This window comes from Macaca mulatta, chromosome 10, assembly GCF_049350105.2.
Source record: "Macaca mulatta isolate MMU2019108-1 chromosome 10, T2T-MMU8v2.0, whole genome shotgun sequence".
Taxonomy (NCBI): domain Eukaryota; kingdom Metazoa; phylum Chordata; class Mammalia; order Primates; family Cercopithecidae; genus Macaca; species Macaca mulatta.
In genome coordinates this window covers 94,298,421-94,314,302 of record NC_133415.1, presented here as the reverse complement: position 1 = coordinate 94,314,302, position 15,882 = coordinate 94,298,421, and the positions used below count along the sequence as shown (strand labels likewise).

Below are 15,882 nucleotides of genomic sequence, written 5' to 3'. Positions count from 1 at the left end.
CTGGCCCTTAATAAAGCTGTCAGAAAGACCCAGTTTGTAAATGGGGCCACCAGGTGTAGTTTGCTAGCCCTGTGCACACCTGTCATTCCTAGAGAATACCAGGAGTGCTGATATTCGGATTTTGTGTTGAGATTACCTGGGGCCATGTTTTCTTCTTTCTCTTGCTTTCCTTTGAGCAATGCTAGTGTCTCTAGAGTTCATAGGAGCTCTGAAGTAAGACGGAGGGACATAGACAACCCTACCCATGGGGCAGCTTGTAATCAGAGCCAGGCTTCTCAGCAACTGTTGTCACTTTTTATGCCTTTCAGAGTCACTGTTGTAATTTCCAGCAGGGATGGGGAGGTTGTGTGTTTGATAGACAGGTTCAATTTGAGTCATATAAATGCAGCAGAATTCCGCCTGATAATTTCCATCAGGTGTTACCTGGCAGAAGTAGTCTGAACTTACCGCTGTCATGTGTAGGAAGTCATAGGTGGTAGCTAGGTAGAACACAGAGAGAGTAAATCCGCTGCCCACCCTCTTCCTTCCTCTGCATTCCTCTGTCTCTTACTGCTCCTGTTAAGGTTGAATACCTTCTTGTGGAGAAGTTGCCATGAGACATAAACAGCAGTTCATCCCAGAGAAGTCATTCAGCCATGGCACTGTGCAGGCAGAGCCATGGATCCCTGGAAAGGTGGGGATCAGGAAACACTACCCCCACAGAGGAAGCTGGGCCTGGTAGGGAGCATTCAGTCCTGTGTCACAGTAAGAGCCTGATGGAAGAAGAAACTTCGGAGGCAGCTGGAGGGGGAGGGAGAAGCCATCCAGGTGCATGCTATTCCCTAAACCCCAAAGCCTTAAAGAGCGAGGACTGTACTCAGATGAATGAGGACAGTGAACTTAGGGTTTATATGAGCTCTCAAAACATAGACAGAAACTCAGAGAGGGGCTAACACCTGCATGTCTGGCCTAAGGTGAGTTATGTGCATCCCTTTGGCCAGGAGCAATGCAGTTTTTTATCATTTTTAATCTAATAGACCACTGCCAGGAGGTGCCACCTGTTATGGCACTTACCCTCTGAAAGGCCTCCTGATATACCCACTTGTTGCAGAGTGGACTCTTATTCTTAAATGGTACGTAAGATCTCTACTTGTTGCGGCAACATACTGAGCCACGATGATTTGGGTACTATTTTAAACATTCAATCATGTATGAATTCAACTGTTGGGGAAGCTCTACCTTCAGATGTCCAATATATCAATGGCCTTTGCTGTGGTTCACATAAGGTGCACATTAGAACTCCATACATGTGGATCCCAAAATGCCACCCTGGACCAACTGACATTGGGTTCTCCAAGAGGTGCTTCAAGACTGTGTCAGGCTGTCAAAGGTGGAGCCTGGAAATCAAGTACTTATGCTTAAATCACTCCCTAAGTGATTCTCATGCAAAGCTCTGGTTGAGAAACGATGACCCACAGCCTTCCTAACTCTTTATTGTTTATTGTTACCTTAGCATCTCAGCATGCCACTAGGACTGTGGCCCAATACCAGGGTTGGGCCAGTAGCTTTTGTGTTGTTTTGAGTCTACGCCCTTCCTTCCCTAGGGAGCTGGATGTGCCTCTGCCCGACATCGACTACATGGAGATCCCAGTGGATTGGTGGGATGCTGAAGCCGATAAGTCCCTTCTCATTGGCGTGTTCAAGCATGGTGTGTATTTCTCTAAAGGCGTTCCCTTCTGGATCAGTTTCCCCCAGGAAGGATGAGTTCAGCCGCTGTAACCTCGGCGTGTTCCTGCAAAACTCCATCATTCTGTTACACATTCATCTCAAAAAGTAGAGCTTAACCACTGCCCCGTTGGAATTTCCACCAGATGAATATATGGCTCACAATAATACTGCAAATATTATATTATTGAGGAATATTCAGGCCACAAAGAACCTGTTTGGTGTATATCTTCCTCCCTTGCTTGTCCATGCTGTCAGATATGGGACTGCCTCTAATAGTCCCAATGCCTGGCACATAGTAGGTACCTTGAATGAAGGAGTAAATAAATGGTGGGAAATGCTAAGTTTCAGTATTTCATATATGTGCAGAATTATAAGGTCATTCTAGATAACCTATGTATTCCTAGTATGTATCTTTTACTCCATTGGCATTTAAAAAACTAAGCACAGAAGATAGCATAGACTATCTTTTTTAAAACTTTGGTAATTGAGCCACTAAAGGGGACTGAGAGGTTTTCTAAACACTTAGAAAAACTGAAGTGTGTGCTCCCTTTCTTCATCTCTGGCAGTGTTTTAAACAGCTGCCCTTGCTTTCAGCCAGCTGCCAACCATTAAAATGAATGATGAAAGGGTCAAGTGATAGTCACCCATAGTATGCCTGATAGACACTTTCCCTGCCAGGGGAATCAACAGAAATTTTAAAATGAGGAGCAAGGTTTAAAGTGAAAAGAATTAGGTATACCTGGCTTTAGCTATCAACTCCACTGCTTACTAAATGTGTGACATTGGGCAAGTCATAAGCTTCTCTGACTTATTTTCTCACCTATACAATGGAGGAGATATAGTATCAAAACAGCCTACCTAGGGATTGTTTAAAGATTAAATATTACAGTAAATGTAGACCACCTAGAACAGTGCTTGGTACATAATAGGTGCTAGGTGCTATTCCACTCTACCATATTACTCTGCCTTTGGAAGGTTGTTAACTTTCTAATGCATGTTCTTTAAAGGGAATTCTTCAACTTTTACAGGCTAACCAGCTATATTTAAGTAACAACCATGCCTATACATATTTTAATTTGGAATCCACTCAAAACTTGGATGCTGGTATTGAGAATGCAGGCTTCAGTGGTGCAGTGCTGCTGAGAACTCTTTGTCAAACCACTGGGGTTAGGCTAAAGCGGTGCTGTCCGGTAGAACTACATGCGATGATCGAAATGCCCTAATTCTGCACTGTCTGCTATGGAAGCCACTAGCCCTGTGTGGCTGTTGAGCACTTACAATGTGACTAATGTAACTGAGCAAGTGTATTTGTATGTACTTTTAATTAATTCAAATTTAAATAGCCCCATGGCTCCTCTGTTGTTTGTTGTTATTTTAGCATCTGTTACTAGCATCTGTTAGTGGCTCCTCTGTTGGACAGTGCAGGGATAGAACTCAGCTCCAAAGTAGAAAGAAGTGTGTGACCTCCCTGTTAGTCACAGGGTACCACAGTGCAACCCAGACTTGGTTTAACCTAGTTTTGGAAGGACCCCAGAAGACGACAGGCTGCTAAAGACAGCCAGATTCCAGAGCATCTGAATTTGGTGTGTGGGGGAAGGTCCAGTGACCCTGGGTCTCATTTCAGTGGTGGTTTTAGGGCACATTGTCAAATCCCTGCATGGCAACAACATGCTGTGAAAAGAGAACACATCTGAAGTCCCAGAAGTATGGCAGATAGAATTTACATGCTGCTACTTCTTCCTCCCCCACCCCAACACGCCCACCATAGACATACAGAAAATCAAAGCAGATCAGGACTTGGAAGAAATAAAGGCAAGTCTCCAAATGCAGAGGTCATTTAAAGCAGAACTGAAAGCTTAGGGGCCAATATGACAGTGGACCAGAGGGACTGGGTTTTTAATACCCACAGAAATGGAAAACATGGCCTTGAAAGGGTTGCCCCTCCAGGAAAGGGAAGCAAGAAAAAGCTCTCTGGTCCAAGAAAGCAGAGCTAAAGAAACAGATCCCTGAGAGATAAAGAGATGAAGACATGAAAGAGAAGATGAGACGTAGAGGACAGAGTGAGGTTGACATCCAAGAGGTGAAACAAGACATGCCCAGAAAATACTAACAACAACCTGGTAAGGCAAATCAATATCACACACAGTCTGTGAGGCAAAAAGCATAATTTGGAAGAAAGGGGGTCATTACACAATGATGATAGATACAACTCACCAGGAAGATAGAATTAATAATTCTCATGCGAAGGACACAGCCTCAGAATGTGTAAAAGTGGACAGGAATCTAAGGAGGTCCAAGACGCTTTCTCACCTGGAAAAGACAAGTTATTTTTGGTGCTCCACCTTCTAGTTTCCTAATCCCTAATCACCATTCAGGGTATTGGGATTAATCAGTTGATCTCTTAGTCTCATATTGGAGATAGAGTCAGCCCAGATGATACATAAAGTCGCTCCCAAACTCTTCTGCTCATTGAAGCAGGTTTGCGGAGTATAAATTGTTTTTCCTGATCGTACCTGTGAGATGTTAAGATGACACTTCAGGGCCAGGCGCGGTGGCTCAAGCCTGTAATCCCAGCACTTTGGGAGGCCGAGACGAGTGGATCATGAGGTCAGGAGATCGACACCATCTTGGCTAACATGGTGAAACCCCGTCTCTACTAAAAAATACAAAAAACTAGCCGGGCGTGGTGGTGGGCGCCTGTAGTCCCAGCTACTCGGGAGGCTGAGGCAGGAGAATGGTGTAAACCCGGGAGGCGGAGCTTGCAGTGAGCTGAGATCTGGCCACTGCACTCCAGCCTGGGCGACAGAGCGAGACTCCGTCTCAAAAAAAAAAAAAGATGACACTTCATCTCATTGTACAGGATGAGTTTAGCAGATAATGCTATAAAGACAAGATAAGAAACAGCCTCTGTTCTCAGTGCTAAGAGACTAATCCTAAGCCATAAATGCAGGCTCTGCATAGGGCCAGATCAGTTTAGTTGGATGGTTACGTTGGAGTCAACTTAGATGAGGTTGGACAGATGCCTCATGGGCCCATCCTCCTTGGCACCCTCCAGAGTCATCAGATCCTGCCCCTGCCTGGCTGCTACCTATTCCATGAGCTTAGTCTTAGACCTGTCCTCATCTAGGTAGCACATCTGACCACCCCTTTCTAATCTTAGCCCTCATCACAGTATAACCAAGCACACACAACATGTCTTACCAGGTGACAGCTTCTCAGATACTCAGCAGCTCTGGAGACGTGACACTCAGCCATTTTCAGAAAGCCAGTCTGTCTAGTGTTCACTTTTCAGGGATATTGTGTCAGGAAGCCCTCTTCACTTCACCTGCATGCCTTGGTTAAGTATGAGCTGTAGGGCTGCAACCATTTTCTTTGTTAAGAAACACATGACTGTTCGTTGACTGAGGTTTTGTGAATCTTTTTTTTTTTTTTTTTTTTTTTTTTTGAGACGGAGTCTCACTCTGTCGCCCAGGCTGGAGTGCAGTGGCTGGATCTCAGCTCACTGCAAGCTCTGCCTCCCGGGTTCTCGCCATTCTCCTGCCTCAGCCTCCGGAGTAGCTGGGACTACAGGCGCCCGCCACCTCGCCCGGCTAGTTCTTTTTTTGTGTGTTTTTTAGTAGAGACAGGGTTTCACTGTGTTAGCCAGGATGGTCTCGATCTCCTGACCTCGTGATCCGCCCGTCTCGGCCCCCCAAAGTGCTGGGATTACAGGCTTGAGCCACCGCGCCCGGCCTTTTTTTTTTTTTTTTTTTTTAAGAGACAGGGTCTCACTCTTGTCACTCAGGCTGGAGCACAGTGGCATGATCACAGCTACTGTAGCCTTGAACTCCCAGGTTCAAGTGATCCGTCCACCTCAGCCTCCCAAGTAGCTGGGGCTACGGGTGCACACCACCATGCCTGGCTAATTTTTTTTTTTTTTAATTTTTTGTAAAGAGGGGAGCTCGTATGTTGCCCAGACTGGTCTCAAACTCCTAGACTCAAAACAATCCTCTTGCCTCCACCTCCTAAAGTGCTGGGATTATAGGCGTGAGCCACCATGCCTGGCCTTGTGGATCTTTTAGTCCACTCCAGACATAGCCTGCTGTAACCCTGTTAAATGAGATGAATATAGCCATGGATCCATCTCCAAGCTGACCCCATTAGCACTGGCTTAGTTATTGGTTGGAGCTTTAGCCTGCAGCAAGAAGGCTTCTGTGGCAAACCTATTCTAAATGATGCCCTTGACAGCTCAGTTGGGTTGAGTGACTACTGCCCCTCCAAGGTAGCCTGGATCTGTGAAAATTTCCATGACATACAGACTTTAGTATTTCTGTTGATATTCTTAGAGAGCAGCTTATAGACTAAGTGAAAAGAGGCAGGCAGCGGACACCCCCTCACAGGCCTGTCACATTGCTGTTTGTCTTTGTATTGCTGTTGCAGCTCCTACTGGCCTCTTTTCAGTACAGTTGTTAGGGTTTTCTAGGGGACTAAAATAGTCATTCTTCCTCGCCTCCAGCTTCACACCTAATTGAGAAATAAAATTACTGACTCTGTCTCTAGGCTTCAGATCCACACATGACAAGAGAAAGTCTACAGAATAGAAGCTTGCCCAGGTCAGAGAGGGTCCCAGCATGTTCCATGCCTGAGCACAGAGTGTGAAGGTGGTATACTCCTGGACAGTTGGCCTCCCTCAGTAGTAAGGGGACAGTAAGGGAAGGATTTCACCATCTCACCTGTCATTTAAATTACCCCTCTCTTCATGAGGAGCAGGTGGAGAAACTGACTGGAACCTCCTTAAAAGGAGTATTGGGGAAGTTTCTGTTTTGATGTGCGCTGAGACAGGAACATGGGGAAAGGGTGAGAGCAATTCTTCCTACGACAATGATTTGAAGAGAAATAATCTAGGCAAAATCGACTCATCTGGTCAGTTATTTGTTCAGTCTGTACCGTGTCAGGCCCTTTGCTAGATACTGACTATATAATGATGAGCAAAAATAGATACAGGTTCTGCTCCTAGGAAGCACACGACCTCATGAAAGACTTAGAGCAGTCAAGTAATTACCGTAAGGAATAAGTGAGTAAAGAACATAAGGCACTGCAGAGCTTCTCATGCCAGGTAACTCATGTGGGCAGCACCTGTCATGGAGATGGCAGGAGAGCCACTGTGAATTTAAAAGATCAGCTACCCCACAGCTCCTCAGGGAAAAGAACCAGGTGCTACCTACAGCGTGAAGGATACAACTGCATCAACAGTAATATGAGAACAAAAACCAAGATAGAGATGAAATACCAAACACAGTAAAATCAGGTTTGTTCCTAAGAGCCAGGCTGGTTCTTACTTACACTCAGCTCTTCCGTCTCCTGTCATGGGGACTCTGCCTTTTATGTGGCCAAATGCTGTCTCATTCTAAGAGTACATTAGGTTCAATAAAATAAATCCTCACTCATAGACTTTATCAAACTGAAGATGAGGGTTATTAAAATTGTTTTGCTTCCTTTTTGAGGCCCCTCTTCGGGGTCAAAACACCGTCTGTTGTTAACTTTGGGGTGTGATGAGGAGCAATTCCAAAGCCCTGGCCAGTGTGGATTAAGATTCGTACTGAGTTTGTGATACAGAGGCCACAGGTCTGTCTTAATGCAATAAACAATCATCGTAGTTCTCTTTATATTTCAGTCCTGCCATCCATCATGTTGTTCAGCTTCCCTTTCCAACACATGGGATAAAAGTGAGCTATAAGAAAACAAGGCCCACTAAGGACATAACAAGGTATCCAGTGTTGAGGATGGGGGAAGAAGTTGCAAAACCAACTCACAGGAAGCAGCAAACAGAATTGTATCTGTACAGTTGCATCTTTTCGTGGACACTGAGTATTTCTGTAAGCCATTGTTTATTGGTCAAACACTACTCAAAGGTGTCCACTTTAGCACCAGGATCTTTCCCTGATAGTCTTATAGGATCTCATTAATCTTAAATAAGTTTTTTTTGTGTGTTTCTTTTGTTCTTTACTAAATAAGGAAAACAAAAAGACTAGTGCCCAAAGCAAATATTGTGAGTTTCTAACGTGACTTCGGGCATTTCTCACCACTCTTGATCAGGTTATGAAAGGTACAATGCCATGCGAGCAGACCCAGCACTTTGCTTCCTGGAGAAAGTTGGGATGCCCGATGAGAAGTCCCTTTCTGCAGAACAGGGTGTTACGGATGGGACTTCAGACATTCCTGAAAGGTGAGAAGCCACGTGGGCCAGCCCTGATGTGACGTGCCATGCCACTGATCTGTGACCCCTTCCTCATACACCCAGCACACTTTGTATCTCTTCCTCAGTGTCTGGCATCTCCCTACACCTTGCCACACCGCCGCTGTTTTTCATAATTTGAACCAAATACCGGTTCCTGTTCCTCATGAGTTCCCCAGGCTGCCCACCTTTCTAAAAGCCTGCCCAGCTTTTTAACCATGCCCATCCCTTGTCTGGTCAGAGGATTCCTGTGGAAGAATTCAGACCTCCCATGCCTGGCAGAAAGCTAAGAACAGACACAAGCACAGCCTTCCTGACTTTGAACTAGTTCCTCAGCTGAAATTCCAGTATTGTGTAAGGATTGCGTAGTCCCTGAGCAAGATGGATTTAGGGGCCGCTCCTTGATGGCCATGGCATTTCAGCTTGTCCATGGATTCTGTGCAAAAAAGTATGGAAAGCATCTCCTTTGACTGATTTTTATTTACTCTTGACATGAATACATAGGAAAACTAAATAAACAGCTAAAAATTGTAGTTCTTCAAATTATATCTATATTTTTGAAAACATAGCTTTTTTTTTTTTTTTTTGAGATGGAGTCTTGCTTTGTTGCCTAGGTGAGAGTGCAGTGACACAATCCTGGCTCACTGCAACCTCCGCCTTCTGCGTTCAAGCAATCCTCCTGCCTCAGCCTCCTGAGTAGCTGGAACTACAGGCACACACCACCATGCCCAGGTGATTTTTGTATTTTTAGTAGAGACGGGGTTTCACCATGTTGGCCAGGCTGTTTTTAAACTCCTGACCTCGTGATCTGCCCACCTTGGCCTCCCAAAGTGCTGGGATTACAGGCATGAGACGCCATGCCCGGCCAAAACATAGCATTTATCTCTTAGCATTTATCTCTTAGTTTCTTCCCAAAAGTAGCAGATACTGCTGTGCGTTGCCCAGGACTGTGGACAGACCTGAGAGTGTGGCACTGCCGGGAGCCCCTAACTATTTGCTCAGGCCAAGAGAAGTGTGCAGGGCATTTTCCATCTGTCCTTAACCCCTCATGATCACTTCAGCTGCCCCAGCATGTTTCTTGAGGACAGATAACAGAGATGCATTCTGGGAGATGTTAACAAAGACCCATATGACTGGTGATTCTCATGTTACATTCAGTGATTCAGGGAAAACACGCCCTGGATGGGTGCCTGAATGTGGCATAAAGGCTATTTTTTGTGGATTGGCTTTTCTTTCTACGGTTAAGCAGTAAAGCCAGGAGCTTATCTTGCCTCTAGGACTTGAGCAGCAAGGACAAGAATATTTGGGACAAGAATATATCAAAGTCAGTTTTTTGGGGGGTTTTCTTGGTTTGTGTGGTTTTTGTTTGTTTGTTTGTTTGTGTTTTTTGAGACAAGGTCTCACTCTTTCACCCAGGCTGAAGTGCAGTGGCATGATCTCGGTTCATTGCAGCCCCCGCCTCACGGTTTCAAGCAATTCTCCTGCCTCAGCCTCCCGAGTAGCTGGGATTACAGGCACCCACCACCACGCCTGGCGAGTTGTTATATTTTTAGTAGAGACGGAGTTTCACCATGTTGGCCAGGCTGGTCTCGAACTCCTGACCTCAGGTGATCCGCCCACCTCAGCCTCCCAAAGGGCTGAGATTACAGGCGTGAGCCACTGCACCCACCCTCAAAGTCAGTTTTTAAAAGAATCATGAAAAAGGTAGGCATCAGCAGTAGTTAAGCTTATAAAAGAGAAGACATTAGGCAGCTGAGCTAGCGTCAAGGGTCTGATGGTAACAAGGGGAAAATGTCCTTGTTAACCAGTGACTACAGAGCTTCCTTCCAAGCCAAGGAGTGATTTTTGCCAAATGTGATTCTGTGGGAAGATTCATCCTACTGTGACCAGGGAGTTGCAACATTAGGCCTCATTTGATGTGCACAGCCTTCAGTTTCTAGAGTGTGTTCTTTTATCAGAGTCACTTGTTCAGATGAGTCTTGATGGGCAGGAATTAACTTTTTCTGAACTTGCCTGAGTAGACATGAGCCTCATGCTGCAGTCTCAGTTGAATAAAGGTCCTTGCCTGTGGAAGTGGTGACTGTTTGGTGATAGTTTCTTTCATTCTCAGTGTCTCTTGAGTTCTCCCACAAGAGAGGGAAAAACTAAGACTTGGAATGCCTGTGGTAGAAGGGATCTATTGTCAGCCCTCCTTGTCTGTGGATGCAGAACTCTCAGACACAGAGGGCCAACCAAGGGACTTGATCATCTGCCGATATTGGTATCCCTGAGGATCCGAGAACCAATCCTCCGTGGATACAGAGGGCTGACTCGGAAGTCCTCCTTTATTCATGGAGGATACCCGAAATTTCAGATAGTACCAAACCCTGTATAAACTGTGTTTTCTCCTATATAAACATACCTATGATAAAGATTAATTTATAAATTAGGGACAGTAAGGGATTAACAACAACAATAATAGAACAATTATAACAATATACCGTAATAAAAGTTATGTAAATGTGATCTCTCTCTCGCCCTGTCTCTCCCCAAAAATATCTTAGTGTTTTTGGACTGTGGTTGACCAGGGTAACTGAAACTGTGGATAAGGGGGACCTAGGTAGTATGTGATGTGTTTTTTTTTACTTTTATTTAGAGGCAACACAGACAAAGAAGACAATGCTGAGGACAAAGTAGATGGCCTCCAGAAACAAACGGTGAGTCAGATGTGCAGTATTGGTTGTCTACACTGTCTTTCATATTAAGAAAGAAATTCCTATCTTGGTAGTGATCTGGGGGAACTTGATTGCATTGCTACAGTTACATTGCATTTTCCTCAACATTTTGTTATAAAAACTTAAAATATACAGACTGCAATTGCATTTCTATTCTAATTAAACTTTTTATTTTGAGATAACTATATATTTCAGAAGCAGTCACAAAATATAATACAGAAATTACATATACCTTTTATCCAGTTTCCCCTCATAGTGGCGTCTTACAATATTGTAGTACAGTATCACAATCAGGATACCGATATAGATAGAGTCAAGATACAGGACATTTCCATGACCACAAAGATTCATCCTGTTGCTGTCTTATAACCATATCCTCTTCCTTCTGCCTTCACCCCTCTTTAAATTCCTGGCAACCACTCATCCGTTCTCTATTTTTTATGATTTTGTCATTTTAAGAATGTTCTATAAATGGAATCATACAGTATGTAAACTTTGGGGATTGGCTTTTTCACACAGAATAATTCCCTGGGATTCATCAAGGTGGTTTTCTGTATCAACAGTTCATTCCTTTTCACTGCTGAGTAGTATTCAGTGGTTTGGAGGAACCACAGTTTGTTCAACCATTCATCCATTGAAGGACATCTGGGTTGTTTCCAGTTTTTGACTATTAAGTCCACTGTAAACATTTGCATATAGATTTTTGTGTGAACATACATTTTCATTTCTCTGGGATAAATGCCCAGGAGTGTAATTGCTGGGTCATATGATAGTTACATGTTTTGTTTTTTAAGAAATTGCCAAATTGTTTTCCAGAGTGGCTGTACCATTTTACACTGCCACTAACAATGCATGAGAGATCCACTTTCTCTGTATTCTCCATCCTCACCGGCATTTGGTGTGGTCACTATTATTTACTTGAGCCATTCTGGTAGGTGCATATAATATCTTGTTGTGATTTTAATTTGCATTTCTCTGATGGCTAAATGATGTTGAACACCTTTTATGTGTTTAATCGCCATCTGTATATCCTTTTCAGTGAGATGTTTATGTCCCTTGCCTGTATTCTAATTTCATTGTTTTAGTGTTGATTTTCTAGAGTTCTTTATATATTCTAGATACTAGTCTTTTGTCAGATACGTACTTTGCAAGTATTTTCTCCCACCCTGTAGGTGTGTGTTTTTAGGGAGGATCCCTTGAGCCCAGGAGTTCAAGACTAGCCTGGACAACATGGTGAGACCTTGTCTCTACGAAAAATGTTTTTAAAAAAATGAAAAATCAGTTTGGTGTATTTGTGGGTTCTATTTCTGAGTTCTCCGCTGTTTTCCATTTATCTATTTGTCTTTTCCTCTGACAGTAGCACATAATCTTGAGTTCCGTAATACCATAAGGTTTAAAATTTGATAGATTGATACCTCCCACATTTTTCTTCTTTTTCAAAATTGTTTTTGCTTTTCTTGTTCTTTTGACTTTCCATATAAATTTTAGGATAATCTTATCCACAGAAACTGTTGCTGGGATTTTGATAGGCATTGCTTTAAACCTTTATATCACTTTGGGGAGAATTGGCATCTTCATTGAGTTTTTACAGTACTGAATCTTACTATATACCTCTTCATTTACTTTTTTTTTTTTTTTTTTTTGACTTAGGGTCTCACTCTTTCAGCTAGACTGGAGTGTGGTGATGCAATCATAGCTCACTAAAGCCTCGACCTCCCAGGCTCAAGTGATGGCCGCAGCTCAGCCTCCCAAGTAGTAGGGACCACAGGTCCTACCACCACACCTAGCTAATTTTTTCTATTTTTCTATTTTTTGTAGAGACAGGGTCTTGCTAAGTTGCCCAGGCTAGTATGGAACCCCTGGGTTCAAGCATTCCTCCCTCTCCGGCCTCCCAAAGTGCTGGAATTACAGGCATGAGCCATTGTGCCCAGCCCTTTTCTAAGTTTTTGAGGTGGGAGTTTCTATATTATTGATCTGAAACTTTTCTGCTTATCTAATACATGCATTTAGTGCTATAAATTTCCCTCAGCCTTGGTTTAGTTATGTTTCATTAATTTTGCATTGTGTTTTCACTTGCATTCAGTTTAATGTATTTTTTTAAATTTCCCTTGTTCCATGAATTATTTAGGTGTTTGTTATTTAGTGTCCAAGTGTTTGGAGATTTCCCCATTAACTTGCTGTTACTGATCTCTAGTTTGATTCTATTATAATCATTCTATATGATTCCAGTTGTTTTAAATTTATTAAGTTTGTTTTATGGCCCAGGTTATGGTATATCTTGGTATACATTCCATGGGCACTTGAAAAGAATATGCATTTTGGTGTCGTTGGATGCAGCATTTCATAAATGTTGACTAGGTCCTATTGGTCGATGATGATGTTGAGTTTTTCTGTATCCTTACTGATTATCTGTCTAGTCGTTTCATCAGTTGTTGAGAGAGGAATATTGAAGCCTCCAACTATAATTGTGGATTTATTTATTTCTCCTTTCAGTTCTATCAGTTTTTGCTTCATATATTTTGCAGCTCTGGTTGGTGCATACACATTGAGAATTATATGTTCTTGCCGGGCACGGTGACTCATGCCTGTAGTCCCCGCACTTTGGGAGGCCAAAGAAGGCAGATCGCTTAAGGCCAGGGGTTTGAGACCAGCCTGACCAACATGGTGAAACCCCATCACTACAAAAAATACAAAATTAGCCAGGCATGGTGGCGCATGCCTGTAATCCTAGCTACTTAGGAGGCTGAGGCATGAGAACCACTTGAACCCAGAAGGCAGAGGTTGCAGCGAGCCATGATCGTGCCACTGCACTCCAGCCTGGGCAACAGAGCGAGATTCTGTCTCAAAAAAATGTATAGAGAGAATTACATGTTCTTGGCAAATTGACCCTGTTACCATTATATATAATGTCTCGCTTTTGTCTCTGGTAATTTTCTTTGCTCTGAAGTGTACTTTATCTGATAAATTAATATGGCTACTTTCCCTTGATTAATGTGTGCATAAATATAATTTTTTTATTCTTTTACTTTCAACCTGACTTTATTGTATTTGAAGTAAGTTTCCTATAGATAGCATACGAGTAGATCATAATCTTTAATATGCTCTGCCAGTCTCTGTCTTCTAGTCAGTATTATTCAGACCATTTACACTTAATGTAATTATTGATATATTAAAGCTTAAGCCTGTCATTTTATTGTCTTTGTTTTCCCTGATTTTTTATTTTTCCTGCCTTCCTCTGGTTTACATGAGCATTTTATATGATTTTATTTGATTTATCTATATTTTTTAGCCTTTTAATGCTTCTAGGTGTTTCGTATATTTATATGTAATGTATCACAGTCTACTAATACTATCATTTTATCAGCTTAAGTGAAGTGTAGAAACCTTCCATTTTTGTTCCTTTATCCTCTCCCATTTGTGATATAGTTGTCTTAACCATTTCTTATCAGATAATGGTAAAATTTTTGCCTCAACTGTCAAACATCGCTTAGAAAACTCAAGAGGAGAAGGAAAGTATGCTATATTTACCCATATTTTTTTTACTGTGTTCTTTTTCTTCCTAGTGTTCCAAGGTTCCTTCTTTTATTGTTTTCTTTCTGTTTAGAGAAATCTCTTTAGCTGTTCTTTTAAGGTAGACTAGAGAACTGTCAGTTCTCTTAGTTTTTCTTCATCTGAGAATGTCTTAATATCCTTCGTTTTTCTCATCTGAGAATGTCTTAATGTCCCCTTTATTCCCCAAGGATATTTTCACCAAATGGAGGATTCTGGGTTGATAGTTCTTTTCTTTCAGCTCTTAATGTTCTGCTGCTTCCTTCTGGCCTCCATGGTTTCTGATGAGAAATTTGTCATTCAAGCTCTTTTCCCCTATTGGTAATGTGTCTTTTCTCTCTTGATGCCTTCAGGATTTTTTCTTGGACTTTAGTTTTCAGAAGTTTATGATTTTATGTGTTTATGGATTTCTGTGAGTTTACCCTATTTGGAATTCACTCATCTTCTTAAATCTGATTTCTGTCTTTTGCTAAATGTGAAGCGTTTTCAGTCATGATTTCTTCAAGTATTTCTTCTGCCCTGTCCTCTTTCTCCTTGCCTTCTGGGATACCAATAAAATGAAGATTAGATATTTTGTTATAGACCCGTGGGTCTCTAAGGCTCTGTTCATTTTTTTTTTCTGTTATTCACATTGGGTACTTTCCATTTTTCTGTCTTTGAGGTCACTGATTCTTTTCCTCCTCCATTCTGCTGTTGAGCCTTCTGTTGAGGGTTTTGAGTTTTCATTTTTTGTTTTGGTTTTTGTTCCAGTTTATTGTACTTTTCAAACCTAAAATTTCCCTTTGAATCCAAAGATTATTTGGATCTTTGTTTCTTTGCTGAAACTTTCTGTTTTTTTCATTTGTGGCAAGCGTGTTCAGAATGGCTCACTGATGACTGTGTTAAATTCTTACATCAGATGATTTCCTCTCAGGATTGGCCTCTTTTGTCTTTTTTTCATTCAGTTTGATTTCTTCTTGGTTCTTGGTATGTGATTTTTTTATTGGAACCTGGACATTTTGGACATTATATTGTGAGACTCTGGATCTTATTTAAACATTCTTTTTCAGCATCTGTCTTGGCAGGGGAACAGAGGTGTGGAGATGGGGGGCACCTTGTTTCTGGGAGGTGGAAGCAAAAATTCATGTTCCCAGTCTGTTCCCATTAACCCCTAAAGGGGATGTTTCTCATTTCTTTGAGCAGGGATGGAAGTTTAGCTCCACCATGGGTAGGGGTGGGGAACCTCATTACTACCTGTCAAGGTTGAAAGTCCTGACTTCCTGCTTAGCTTTTTCTGATACCACCCCAGCAAGGGAATGGGGCACCCTATTACCAACCACCTAGAAAAAGTAGAAGTCTAAGCTCCCACTCAGCTGTTGCTGCCATTGGGTAGAGTTGAGACACAGTTTCTTCTGCCTTGTTAGGCTGGGGTATAACAGTTATTGTCTTAATATTTTCTGTGTTCCTAACCTGCTAACCTGCCTCTTCCTAGTCCTTAACTAGAGAAAGCAGGAAGCAGGCTTGCTTCTTTTTTTTTCTTTTGAGATGGAGTTTTACTCTTGTTGCCCAGGCTGGAGTGCAATGGCATGATCTTGGCTCCCTACAGTTTCTGCCTCCCAGCTTCAAGTAATTCTCCTGCCTCAGCCTCCCAAGTAGCTGGGACTACAGGCATGTGCCACCATGCCCAGCTAATTTTTTTGTATTTTCAGTAGAGACGGG

At 42.5% G+C, this 15,882-nt stretch overlaps 1 protein-coding gene across 2 annotated transcripts in view; it reads left to right on the top strand.

Moving 5' to 3' along the window:
- Positions 1 to 15,882, top strand: part of CHD6 (chromodomain helicase DNA binding protein 6) — a 211,972-nt gene that overhangs the window by 165,951 nt on the left and 30,139 nt on the right. For both annotated transcript variants that reach the window (XM_015149001.3, XM_077951822.1), the window contains exons 25-27: positions 1,584 to 1,687; positions 7,783 to 7,912; positions 10,557 to 10,617. In XM_015149001.3, the coding sequence (XP_015004487.1) occupies positions 1,584 to 1,687; positions 7,783 to 7,912; positions 10,557 to 10,617 (295 nt within the window). The remainder of the gene's footprint in view (positions 1 to 1,583; positions 1,688 to 7,782; positions 7,913 to 10,556; positions 10,618 to 15,882) is intronic.